The sequence below is a fragment of the Meriones unguiculatus genome, chromosome 7 (assembly GCF_030254825.1).
Source record: "Meriones unguiculatus strain TT.TT164.6M chromosome 7, Bangor_MerUng_6.1, whole genome shotgun sequence".
Classification (NCBI taxonomy): Eukaryota; Metazoa; Chordata; class Mammalia; order Rodentia; family Muridae; genus Meriones; species Meriones unguiculatus.
Window position 1 is genome coordinate 4,801,333 of NC_083355.1, and position 14,238 is coordinate 4,815,570.

At 44.1% G+C, this 14,238-nt stretch overlaps 1 protein-coding gene across 4 annotated transcripts in view; it reads right to left on the minus strand.

Moving 5' to 3' along the window:
* Positions 1 to 14,238, minus strand: part of Tnrc6c (trinucleotide repeat containing adaptor 6C) — a 116,068-nt gene that overhangs the window by 60,448 nt on the left and 41,382 nt on the right. For all 4 annotated transcript variants that reach the window (XR_009592691.1, XM_060386319.1, XM_060386318.1 and 1 more), the window contains exon 4: positions 2,401 to 2,727. Coding sequence is in view for 3 of the 4 variants with exons in the window: in XM_060386319.1 (XP_060242302.1) it covers positions 2,401 to 2,727 (327 nt within the window). In the remaining variant the exon portion in view is untranslated. The remainder of the gene's footprint in view (positions 1 to 2,400; positions 2,728 to 14,238) is intronic.

Here is a 14,238-nt window from a genome sequence, read left to right on the forward strand (position 1 = left end):
CTGAAGTAAAAACAACAAATAAGCACAGCCAGGCTGTCTGAGAGCATCATGAAACAGGACTAAGGTCGTAACTGCTTCACAGAGGCCATGATCAGATGCTTTTGCGTCTGATCCATAATCACTTGCCTGTTGCTTCTAGCGCTGTGGAACAGAAGGCACCCACTGAGCAGGAGCCTGCAGGAAACATTCCCACACTGAAGCAGCTAGCCTACTGAGCCCTTCAAATGCTGACAAATCCTACCACTGGTCCTCAACAGAGCCTTCACCTATTCACACGCCTGCCTCTGCCTCCCTGAGTGCTGGGATTACAGGAGCCTCCTCTCTTCTAATCAAAGCTTTAACATCTTGTTCCCTGTTGGGCTAACAATAGTTGTACTATTTATTGGGTGCTTTTTACCATTTGCTGATCTAAATGCTAAGTACTAATTCTTCAGTCCTCTCTAGACTTAGAAACCACCACAGGCAACTTGTGAGTTGTGAGCTTGAGGACAGCCTGGTCTACAAAGCAAGTCCAGGACAGCCAAGGCTACACAGAGAAATCATGTCTCCAAAAAAAGAAGTGTCTGTGGGTTGGGGGTGGGGTAGACAGAGAGATGGCTCAGAGGTTAAGAGCACTGGCTGCTCTTCCAAAGGTCCTGAGTTCAATTCCCAGCAACCACATGGTGGCTCACACCCACCTATAATGAGATTTGGTGCTTTCTTCTGGTGTGCAGGTGTACATGCAGGCAGAACACTGTACACATAATAAATAAGTCTTAAAAAAAAAAGAAGTGGGGAGGCAGAAAGAGGAGGAGAGAAAACAAGAAAAATTAAGTTTTGATATAAGCAGAAAATTTATTATCCCTGTGGAATACACTGGAATGTACTAACAGAATCTAACCTACATCTGGTTTTAGTATATCGTTTGAACCATGAAGAGACGCACCTACATACTCAACTCTAGGACAGCCGACATTCTAAGTCACAACTTGTTACATACAAGTCACAGATGTGAGAAAGTACGACTGCACTGTGAGACAGAGGTGTCGCTAAGACTGAGAGTTAAAAAAAACTGCTTCATAACTGCTTCAAAGATGGATATATTTTTACTAGACAGTCTCAGTAGCCCTTCTACACAATTGTCTTTCACATTTGCTGAATGGCTGTTACAGGCACGGTGATGCAGAGAGCGAATCTGAAGCCGGTCTTCAGAATCTACCAAAGGAAGAAGGAACCTTTCCACCCGACAGAGTCCCAAATGGAGTCGTGGCAGCGATGGTCTAGAAGGTGAGTCTGGCCTGGCTCTGCCACAGCCACTCACCTAAAATTCTTGTGGTTATTCTACAACACTGTGTCACTCTAGCAATGCCCACCACAGCCAACTCAACCTCTGTGGAATAGTGTTTTAGTCAGAACGGAAGGGGAAGGGAACAAATTCTGGAGACTTGAGTGGCGGCAGACCAGGCCTCTCCTTTTAAATGAGGAGTGAAGCACTAGTTGGTGGCATAACCAGTACTGCTAGATTTTGACCCGCAGCCATTCTACTAAGTCAGTCATACAGCAGCTAGTTCTGACACTCCACAGGCTACTTTCAACTTAGCTGAGAGGTGAGACTCTAATAAACTCATCACGAAAAGATGCAAGTCACACGGCACAGCAGTGCACTGCAGACTAGTACATCACAGCTCCAAAGGGAGTGACAGAGACAGGCACAAGAATTCTTGAATAGAGAGAAAAATTAAGTTTTGATATAAGCAGAAACGGTGGAATGGTAGCTCTTCCCATGGCCCTCTAGGGGAAAACTAAGCACGACCACCGTTCTGAGATGGCCAGGACAGAAAGCAGGCCATGGAGAGGACAGTGAGGACCAAACATAGCTACGGTGGCAGAAAAACTGAGTTTAGACATTAGCAATATGGCAGGTATCTGGGGGGGAGGGGGACTGCTGAGTCAGTGAGGTGATAGAAGATCTAGTTGGCAGCACTGCCAGACATTGCTGGAAAAAAGAGAAAGTACAAAATAGATGTGTTTGTTGGTGAGTCAAGAACCACTTTCTCATTTATACTCATTATATAGACTGATCTGAACTTTCAGATTTTTTTTAATCCACAAAGTGAGTTATAGTCTATACAATGTGTGTGTGTTGTATGGTGATCAGGCAAGTATCTAGATATGCTCGCCACCCTGTGTGAGTTTTTATTTTTGAGACGGGTCTCACTATGGTGCACAGGCTAGCATCAAGTTCTAGGACACAAGAGGTCCTCTCACCTCAGCCTGAGTAATGGGGACCATAAGCACATGGGAAAAAAGCCTTAGGACTGGGGGAGCAGTGCAACAGCCAAGCACCTTCCTAGCAAGTACAAGGCCCTGGCCCTAACCCTAACACCAAAGAAAAAAAGTTCCATTCTCCATGGTTCTTACCTGGTTGGAGTTTGCTGGGATGTTGCTGTGCCCCAGCTCCAGGGAGGGGAGGAGGGCTGGCCCCTGTAGGTCCAGCAGCCTGTGCTGGGCTTACACTGGCCAGAGTCCCTGTGGGCAATGGCTGGCCTCTCTTTAACAGCTGCTTCTGTTCTTGCTGGCGAAATCGTGGAGGCACCTCCCGAGGCAGGTAACGGGACGCAGCTGGCTGCTGGCCACAGGCAGATGCACGTTTGCCATTGCTGCTGCTAGAGATAGTGCTGGTGGAAGTACTGGTACTGGTACCGGCAGGTTGAGGCTGGCTTGAACAGGTCTTAGTAAGTTCTGGCACTGAAAAGACCCAAAGGAAAAAATGACCCAAAGCTTCAGTAACATCTTAAAACTCCAATCTAACACAGCCCCCGAGGAGGCACTGCTCTTGTTTAGTGCATATGTGCATCGACCACCCAAGTGAACGTAAGTGTGAGCATCCATGTGACTGCTGATGGTGACAATACAGTCCTCTGCATCCTGGGTTATAGCAATGATGGAGTGAGCACTATGGGGTCTCAGAGTTGCCATTTACGGAGACCATACCTTCAACACTTCTGGGCCCTGCCATAGACGTATGGATAAGGATGCAGGTAGCCTACATTACCAACACTAACACGTGTGAAAATGCAAAAGACAATTTGTGTCAGGTGCAAAAGCTCTGACCCTCACTACTCAGATCCACCTTCATCTTGACTGTGAATCACTATCCAAAATATCTAGAGGTAAAGTTTCTACCTAGTTAGTTTGTAAATGCTTTTCCTTTTGCAGCTGAATAAAAGCTTTGCACCAACAAGTTAAGAAACAATTCCAGGTATCTTATTCTTATGTGCTGAAGTGTTCTGCCTATATGTGCAGCATTTGTATATCCATGGAGGCCAGAAGAGGGTACCAGATCCCCTGGAACCAGAGTTACAGACGGCTGTGTGCTGCTGTGTGGGTGCTGAGAGTAGAACCTGGATCCTTTGGAAGAGAAGCAATGTGCTTGATTGCAGACACATCTCTCCAGCCATTTCAGGTATCTCTCTCAGGTACAAGCAAGCCCTCTCGAGTCACAATTACTGTAAGACAACATCAGGCTCTGTAAGCTACCTCTCCTTTTTGTTAGCAGCTCTAATCAGCCTGAGGTTTGGTCTTCCAGCAGACTCCTTTTTACTTTTTTGTTTTGTTTTTTGAGACAGGGTTTCTCTGTGTAGCCTTGGCTGTTCTGGACTCACTTCGTAGACCAGGCTGGCCTGGAAGAACTCACAGTGATCCGCCTGCCTCTGCCCCCCTGAGTGCTGGGATTACAGGTGTGTGCCACCACGCCCGGCTCCAGCATGGACTCCATTGTCTGGTAGCCAGTACACTGTCTGTGCCCTCAGGACTTTTCTATCTTTCTGTCACCTGTGCTTATCAAGTAAACCACTGAACGAACCCTCTCTCTATAGGAACCAGACTAAGACTCTCAGTGTGCCCTTTGTAGAGCAATGCCCTGCCCTCAGGGCTTCCCACTAGCCCTGTGTGTTCCTGCATCAACAACCCATCCAAAGGCCTTTGATGTCAGCACCTCTACTGTATTAGCTTCTTATTCCCACAAGATAAATCTGACTTTACTCTGCAGACAAAAATAAAAGCAACTAGGCAAAACACGACCAACACACTGTTCTTTGTGCTACATATCTGTTAACTCTCATTTAAGAATAAGACTGTGGGGCTGGAGAGATGGCTCAGAGGTTAAGAGCACTGGCTGTTCTTCCAGAGGTCATGAGTTCAATTCCCAGCAACCACATGGTGGCTCACAACCATCTATAATGAGATCTGGTGCCCTCTTCTGGCATGCAGGTCTACATACAGATAAGACATTGTACATATAATAAATAAATAAAATCTTAAAAAAAAAAAAAAAAAAAAAAGACTGTGTAGTCTCTCATTGTGTGACACATTTTTCCAATGCGGACATCACACAGAAGTGCTGTTTGTTTACTTTTTCTTCTTTTTTCTTAGTGGCATGTGTGCACTTGGTGGGTCTCAGGATCAGTGGCTGGGAAAGAAGAAAGACCGATGGTACTTTTGTGTGCCATGAATTTTCTACCCATGACTCTCCAGAGCAGAAACAAAGACGTACAGATTGGGTATTAGATTAACCTGTTTTATAGAGGTTTACATATTTTCTAGGTTTAGTAGAGCAGATACCAATCTTTCAAAAGGAAAGAGTTTAAAAGCCACAGAGATGGCCAAGCCAACAACAACACAGCCCCCGGATCAGAGCCAGAAGCCATGTATTTAACTACAGGCCCAGAGCTCTCCTACTATATCACTCCTGTTCTTTTTTTTTTTTTTTTTTTTAAAGATTTATTATTTATACAACATTCTGCCTGCACACCAGATCTTACTATAGAGGGTTGTGAGCCACCATGTGGGTGCTGGGAATTGAACTCGGGACCTTTGGAAGAGCAGCCAGTGCTCTTAACCTCTGAGCCATCTCTCCAGTCCCCACCACTCCTGTTCTTATAAAAGACAAGGGGCAGGAACTAGACAAAAGGACAAATTCAAAGCCATTTTTTTTTTTTTTTTTTGTTAAACCCATTACAAAAAGAGGAATTCACACTAAGCAAGCAAATGCTGCAAGTTTGTCACTTTTATTTTCAGTCTAAGCCACCAAAATCTAAGTCATGAATACAGAACATTCAGTTCTGCCATGTTGCTTGTCTGATGATATCCAGGAAGGGTCCCTTTCCCCTTGATAACTGCTACCAGGAGAGAATAAAGATTGGCAGAACCTCAAAGAACGCTTTCCACAGCTTTAAAGGATGGGAAAAAGAAAGAAAAGAATGCATGACAGAGGCCAGTTAAATAGTTATCATCCAGGCCTTTACAGGAGAAGTTTGCTGTTTACTGGTACAGGAACAGAAACTACTAGACTACTGAACACATAAGACCTCCAGAAAAGGACTGTAGCCATACATCCCCATGTCTCCTGCCCATATCACTTCAAAGCATACAAATGATTTTGAATAAACATAAACACCCCTCCCCAGTGTACTTTGCTGTGAAGATGTTGTTCGTTGTCACAGAATGAAAGGGGCAGTGATGTTTTAATAGAGAAAGCCACAGGAAATACCACATTAAGAGGCTCCTATTCTCTCTACCCAGTAGTGAGTTCCAGGCACAAGAGAGCCACACTCACCAGGCTGGTCAGGAAAAGCATCCCATCTCTTACCATTCTTTGGGTCTTTCACACTAATGGACTCCAAATTTTTGTTCTCAATCATGTTCTGGGCTATTCAAGAGTGGGCACCTTCTCTCACAGCCTCCTCTCTGAAGCAAACACAACCAGTGCTGCCTTCAGCCCCGAGTTCAGGCTTTATCTTCAGCTGTCAGCTACATAGGGACACTTGGAAGTCATTTTCCTTCTAAAGGAAGATAGCCAAGAGTGGAGCAACAAGTCCCTGGGGATGAGCTGAGTGTCTCTTTCTGTAGGAGAGCACTGAGGTACAACCTATCAATTTCTTACCCAACCGAAGCAACCATCGTAATAATGGTAACCACACAAGGCCACTGAATGGTAAATGTACTAACTGAGATGTGCTGTGAGTATAAGACAGAGACGATCATCAAGACCAGGTGTGCTGACATGAGCCTAAAGTGAAGGCAATCAAGGTAATCTCAGGTACATAGCAAGTTTAAGGCTGGCCCAAACTACATGAGACCATGACTCAATCAAAACAAAACACAAAGCCCAGATTGGCTTCTCATTCCCGGGTGATCCTTTGCTTCAGCCACCTATATAGCTATAGGTGTATGTTATCGTTGTAGGCTAAATTGAATTTCTTCTCTCTTTTCTTCCGCCTTCTCTTTTCTCTCCTCTTCTTCTCTCCCTCCTGAGGACCAAAACCAGGGCCTCACACACATTCAGCATGCACTCCATTACTGAGGTACACTCTTGGCCTTTGCATTATGTTTCCGTTGGACAGTACTGATCCAGAAAATGGAAACATGCTCCTTAGAAAGAGAAGTCTGAGCAGGTTTCTCAGAAATATATTACACATAAGAATTTGTTTTCTTAAAGGTCACAGGCTGTTTCAGGTGACAGATTCCACTTACAACTCTGTACTCCACACTGATGTACTAGCATAGTGTCTCCCAAATGGAAAAATATCATTTAGTATATGTTACGCTAACTAAAAGCCTGGGGTCCTGGAGAGTAATGTGAACATGCTGAGTTCTTGATCAGCATGTTTATTCTCCAGCTGCCTGAAGTGTTAACACCTTGGGATGGTCATTTGGGACCCAAAGAAAGAAGAGATGACTGGACAAGGAAAAGAGTGAGGTAGGCAGCCAACAATCCTGAGCAGGGTGCACTGCTCCTGGGCTTCTTTACATGATGTACTGATGAAGTGTCTGGTTTAAGCCAGTTTGTTTTGGTTCCCTGTTTTTTTAGACATCTAAAGTTCTGCCTCTATTCCTGCCCCAAGATATAGGGTGTCAAGACAATACTGCCATCCTCTTCTTCAGACAAACATATTTAAGGCCACATTACAAAAGAACAGTTTACATATAAAAAGCTTTCAGCAAGCTAAAAATTTTAGTTTCACATTTTCTAAAGTGAGGGCGACACCTGCTGGCATAAGAAAGCAACAATCTCTGAAACGTTCCAGAAGTAATTTTGTTTTCTTCGGCAGTTGATCCAGCAACATTTGAGTCCACAGGGTTGAGTCCTCCACAGACCAGGCTGAAGAAGATCAGGTGTCACTTGGGAAACCTTTCCAAAGGTTCAGTCTCAGCATCTCTATCTAAGAGCCCAAGGACAAGAACTGTGCCTCTTCTTTCCAGTCACAACTATGCTCTTTTGCTCCCTGGCCTTCATGTGGTGCCAGCATCCTCTCTGCTGGGCTGTTGTAACCTATTTAGAGTCTGGCCTTCAGCCTGGCTTCCAGCTCGCTAGCGCTGCTATGGTGTCAGAGACAGGATGGTACCTACTGCCTACCCATTCCTTCCTACATTCCACTGCTACAGAGTTTTCAATGTAGCATGCATGGTCAAACTACTGCCACTGCTTAAGACACACTCAGATCACCTCTCCTGTGTCTTTCTTTGCCTTGTGGTCTTCTGAGGAAGGTGTTTCATTTGCTCAACAGACATATGAATGTATTTATCCAATTGTTGTCCTAGGGCTGCAGGGCAGATGGCAGCTAGAGGCCGTATGTGTGATCCAGTGGGCATGAGAAGCAATATTTGGAGTTATATTCTGTCCCAATGCATTAACAGTTACTCTGAAATGATATTAAAATTAAATTGCTATTCTTAATAATAGTGCCCTAGATAACATTAACGCTAAATGTAAAGTTATTTTAATAATGGTTACTAACAATAGGAATTATTTCATTCAAAAGAAGATAAGGTTGGAAACTATGTTATGTTAAAGCCGAGTGAGCTTTAGTACAGCATTAAAACCTGCTGGCCTTTCTGAACTCTTATTCATGTCAGTTTCCACTAAGGCACATACTGGGCAGACAAGCAAGGATGCAGAAAGCTTTCCAGTGCCTGCAGTGCTCTCCTGCCCCTCCTTTTCACACAGCTGCATTCTCTGGGACAGACAGAGCTTCCTCCATCTCAGAAAGGGGCTTAAGTATACCTGGGTCTCAGTTCTTCCAGGACATGGATATGCTGAATACACCTTCGATAGAGCAGTGTGATGCATTATCTTTAATAAACTGGTGAATTGTGAAAAGAGCTAAAATCTTTGTCTATTTTTAGCAAATGTAGAATTGTGCAATCTGCCAGAAGAGGGGGCCCGTGTCAAATCACTGAAAACAGTGAGTGAAGCTGGTGAGGGAGAAAGGAAGGCCCCATTGCAGCAGGCCAGGACCTTGTGGCCTTGATCACATGCTCTCCTCTGCCAGCTCCTCGGGTGCTGTGCCAACCTTCTGTTTGATTCTAGAAAATGTTGTACCACCCAGCCTTAAGCCCAGCAAAGCCTGTTCCCTCTGTGGAGGGTCCTAACTTCTCTCCCCTCTCTCATCCAGGCTTATTAAGTTCTAGTCACCTTTCAGCTCTCAGTTCAGGACTTCTCATGGATTCCTTCCATAACTCCCTGCCTACTTCAGTTTCCCTTGCCCTCTGCCCTCTGCCCTCTGTTCTCATCCAACCATGTTACTGTCTTGCTCAATAGCCACTGCAGTTACCAAAGACACATGGAGCTGTCTATATGGTTGCAATCTACATCCATACTCCATCAGACACTGGGGCCCATAAGGAAAAATTGTTTTCTTTCCTCTCTGTGACAGGGTCCTCCATGTAGCCTTGGCTGTCCCAAAACTCATTATGTGGACCAGGCTGGCCCAGCACTACAGAGATCTACTTGCCTCTGCCTCCCAAGCTGGGATTAAATGTGTGAGCCACTATGTCCCACTCTCTCATTTATTTTTAAAAGCAGATAATCTTCTAGTCCTTAAAGGGACAGAAATACTTAAAGATGACTACCTGTAAATCTTTTAGATAGAAAATATGACTTAAGTAAATCACATCATCCAGAAATTTTATTGCATTTACTTCCTTATGTATTCAACTTTCTAGTAAACTATTTGTGAGAACAAGAAACTTACCTAGAGCATCTTTCCAATAGGTCTTTATTAACCTTTTAAGTTAGCGAATGAGCTAACTAGTAAATTCCAGTAGCAGAATGTGACTAATGCAAGCTTGTACTGTGCAAGAATGTCATCATCTTTCAACGTTACCAAGTAACTACAAGTCCAGAAAGAGGGCAGTGACAGAGACATCAGGCAGACAGGAGACAGTGCTAACTCTTTCTGTGCAGCGCAAGCAGACAGCTGAGAATCACAAGTAAGCGAGGTAAAGACAGGCGGCTGACCCTACTCAAGGATGATGCATAGTAAGCGAGGTAAAGACAGGCGCTGACCCTACTCAAGGATGATGCATAGTAAGCGAGGTAAAGACAGGCTGCTGACCCTACTCAAGGATGATGCATAGTAAGCGAGGTAAAGACAGGTGGCTGACCCTACTCAAGGATGATGCATGGCTGACAAGTAAGGGTATGAGAACAATGTTCAACACTGTCCTGTAGAGTTTTATGTTACCTTGACACAGCTAAAGTCATCTGAGGAGAGGGAATCTCAATCAAGAAAACGCCCCCATAAGATCAGGCTGTAGGCAAGAGTATAGGGCACGGTACTTTTTTGTTTGTTTTTGTTTGAGACAGGGTTTCTCTGTGTAGCCTTGGCTGTCCTAGATTCACTCTGTAGACCAGGCTGGCCTCAAACTCACAGAGATCCACCTGCCTCTATCTCCGAAAGTGCTGGGATTACAGGCTTGTGCCATGACACCTGGCTTAGGGCATGTTTTTAATTAGTGATTGTCAGGAGTAAGGGAGGAGGAGGTAGCCCACTGTGGGTGGAGTCATTCCTGGGCTAATGATCTGGGGTTCTTTAAGAAAACAGGCTGAGCAAGTCATAAAGCGCAAGCCAGTAAGCAGCACCCCTCCATGGCCTCTGCATCAGCTCCTGCTCTGTTTGAGTGACTGTTCTGACTTCCTTCGATGATGAACAGTGCTGTGGAAGTGTAAGCCAAATAAACTCTTTTCTCCCTTTTTTTTTTGGTCATGGTGTTTCATCAAGGCAATAGAAACTCTAAGTAAGACAAACACTACTAATTATTAGGAACCATAAACAAGGCCTAAACCATGTGCTGGTGGAACGTGGAACTATGAAACAGTACAATCACTTTGAAAAACAGTTTGCAGCCTCTTGAAAAAAAAATTAGTATAATATTCTCTTTCATTTACTCAAGAAAGTACAGTTATATACCATTCCAAGACCTGGACGTGAATGTTCCTAAAAGCTGAAGAACAGAAACAACTCAAATGCGCAGGAGCAGGTGAATGGTATGCAAGCTCTTGGTATGCCTTGCACAATGAAACCCTAACCAGCAAGAAGGAATGAACCAGCAACACATGAACGAATCCCCAAGTACTCTCCTGAACTGAGTACAATGGCATATGATTCCATTGATAATTTATTATCCAGGGAAGTTAATTCTATGGCAGAAGCAGGCCAGTGTTTGCTCAGGGCAGGTGGCCAAGAAGGAGACAAGAAGGAATGGAAGTGAAGGGGAACAGAGAAACTGTTAGGAATTGCCTGGTGTCATTTTGATAGTGGTGATAATTTCACAGGGGCACAGATTCTAACATGTAGCAAACTGCAATTTACTGCATTTCAATTATAACTTAAAAAGCTATTAGACACACACACACATACACACAAAAAGGACAAATGGGGCTTTCAAATTATCAGATTCTTTCTCAGAAAGCAGACTTCCAGCTCCCTTTTAGAATTAAGAACTATAATTTCCTAATCTCAGAAACTACCTTTGTGGTTAAAGTTTCAGTGACCAGTCAGACCAAACAGAGAGATGTCCTGAGCAGATGCTGTACAGGGACCTGGAATAATTACTACTTGCTGGACCTATGGCCATGATTTTCTTTAAAATTTAGAATAGGAACTTACATATCCATGTAGCTGCCTAGAGTTTGGATTTTAGCAGTATGTTTTTATGTTTTAAAACAGCCTATGTACTTAAAGACACCTTAAGTCTTAACACATTTCCCTTGGTTACTATGGTGAAAGTCAACACAATTATTATCTCTGCCCCCCAGGTTGAAGAGAATTTAAAAATTCCCATAAACAGAGAACAACAGAGAGAAATCCAACAATCAAGATCCTAAAAGATGTTCCGCCTAAAGGGTCCTTCACATAATCTTGTTGGAAAACCATAAAGTTTCAACAGCCTAAGTTCCTTCCGCCAGCGAGCAGTTACGCAGCCTGTCTCCAGGTGCTGTGTGGTAGCAGAAACAGCACACAACTGACAAGCGGAGACCAGTGTTCTAACTCTGCCACTTCCTAGTTGTAGAACTTGCATAAACCACTTATCTCCTTAGGATGGCATCGCCTCACTCAACACTGGAAAATCCTGACAGAGCCTTCTACTCCAAGATTTTATTAATCTTGCAACAGGCAAACAAAGTGTCACACACCACAAAGCACTTTGCTGAGGCCACTGAACAGTCTTTTAGCTGTAAGCCTTGATAAGCCGCAGCCTCAAAATGTGTGGCGCAGTCAGAAGGAAACGAGTGTATGTCTGAAATTTTTGGCAATTTTATTTACTGCCAAACTCAGGGAAACAGATCTGATATTTATCAATACTAGTTGTTGATTATTATATTCAGAGGACTCAGACAGCCCTGGCTACCCTAGTTACATAGAGGTGCCACCTACTCAGTGAATGTGGAATGGAATTCTCATTACTATTCATCTCTATACCATAATGCTAGGACAACACTCATATTCGAGCATTCTTCACTCATGTTGATAAAAAGCTTTTGTGTTTTGGGTGAGGTGCATGTAACCTGTGACTCTGAAACCTAACTCCCAGCCCATGCACTGAGAGGATATGGTTTTGGAAGGTTTACAGTGACTTTAATAAAGCACCGACAAGGCTTTCTGAGAAGTAGCTATAACAATGTGAACACGTCAGTCCCACACTCACCACCAAGATCCTAACTCAGTAATCTCATCAAAGGAGCCATAACTGAATAACAGAGTACTTGTGTTCATAGATGATCTGACTAACTTTGAGCTTTTCAATCGGAAAACTTACTTACTTATTTCATGAACATAAAAAAATTAAGCTCGGGCGCTGGAGTGATGGCTCAGAGGTTAATAGCACTGGCTGTTCTTCCAAAGGTCATGAGTTCAATTCCCAGCAACCACACAGTGGCTCATAATCATCTATAGTGAGATCTGGTGCCCTATTCTGGCCTGCAGGTGTACATGCAGGCAGAATACTGTATAAATAATAAAATTTCAAAAATTAAACTAAAATCAATCATGAGTGGCACCATGTGACTGTGGTTAATTCTGCTATCTACCTCCCAAATCAACCCATGAAAAAGCCCAGAAAACAATGTAGAAAATTGAGGCTCACAAAGTTCATATAATAAAACTATTATTACCATACCCAAATTAAGGGTAAGGGCCTAGATAAAGAGATTGCTGCTATTTGGACACCGGTTACTGAACAAGGCAGAAGCAACACCCAAGTTGACACTGTTTCACTACAGGATCTTATCTACTCCACCCCAGCACTTCTGTCATGAGGTCACTCAGGACCTCACTGGGGCAGGAGACTTGGGTATTTAGCTGCCCTTCTTTAGTCACTAATGCAAAGATAATGTGCAGGAGAATTTAACAGGATGATTCTGTATGTGAACAGGCTGCCAGGAAGGCTTTTAAATGGCTTAATGCTTAGGCATGAGGGGAGTATAAATTGTGGAAAGCAGTGGATTCTGCGTACTTACATGAATACATAATGAGATGTAAAGGAAAGCTAATAAATATTAACTGGAAAATAGCTTAGGGTGGAGAAGTTTCTCTTAGGATTGTTTGTTCATGTGTTTGTGTGTGTATGTACAAGTGTGTGCATGGGAGTGCAGAGAGGCTAGAAATAACACTGGTGTCTTCTATCGTTTTCTACCTAACTTTTTGAGAAAAGCTCTCTTGATGAACTTAGAGCTCAGCAATTGGCAGAACTAGACCAGAAAGTGCCAGGAACCTTTCTGCCTCCATATCCCCAGAGAGGGATATGCCACCTCACCCAGCATTATGCAATCCCAGCACTTGGGAGGCAGAGGAAGAAGAATCACTATGAGTTCGAGGCCAGCCTGGTCTACAAAGTGAGTCCAGGAGAGCAAAGGCTACACAGAGAAACCCTTTCTTGAAAAGCCAAAAAAAAAAGGGGGGGGGGGAGGGGAGGAAGCAGGGCTCCTTCTGGTACAACTTCAAGGCATGATGTCAGAAAAAGGTGTTCCACAACTCATCTACTTGGCCTGATCTTTAAAACAAGAATGAGACTTCCACAAAGAAATCACAGGCCAGGACTTGAAAAAACAGCCAGGTGCTGGAGAGATGGTTAAAGGACACTGGATGCTTTTACCAGAGGACCAGGTTTTGATTCATAGTATGCACACGGCAGCTCACAACTATCTATAACTCTTGTTCCAGGGGACTGCACATGCTCTTTTCCAGCCTTTGCAGACATACATATATGCGCAATGCCCAAACACATAAAATAAAAATAAATGCATCTTTTTTTTTAAAGAAAAGCTAGCTAATGTTGATCTCTATTTTAGTTATAATTTTACAAAGCAGACTTTCTAGAAAGCACACTTTCAAATTAGAAGGGAGAGAGAAGTGGCCAGAGGCCAGACAGAGGCGGGGAGGGGGCTCCTAAGACCCACCCCTGCTGGAGGGCTGCTGCTCTCTGAAGGCCTTCCTGACATGCACTGTTCTGAAGCCCACTGGCCGCAGATAGGAGGTGGGCAAGGGTCTCCTGTGTGATGTCCCAGACTCTCCTTGCTTGGTAGCTAACTTTGTAGCTTCAGATCACTGGTCCTGGCAATAACAACAGCAACAAGGAGAATCATCAATGCCAGGGCCTAGAACAGGGTGAGCACAAAGGCAGTAGCTAAGTGAAAGTTCTGGGGAAAAGGTAGGGAAGAGGCAGATGCATCCCCTGCACCATACTGCCAGGCCATGACAGGGAAGCAACAGAGAACTAGCAGGTTATAAACATATCTCATCACTGAATCAGGCTGTGTCTTAACGCCAGCACCTATGAGTGTGTGCTTGTTCTTAATCATCAGCAAGTCCCTATTGTGTCAGGTATGACGTGGCAGGCTTGGGGTTCTCTGAGCTCGCTTTGAACCTGCACCTGCAGCACACCTCGCATGCCTGAGGCACAATGACAGCTACCTGT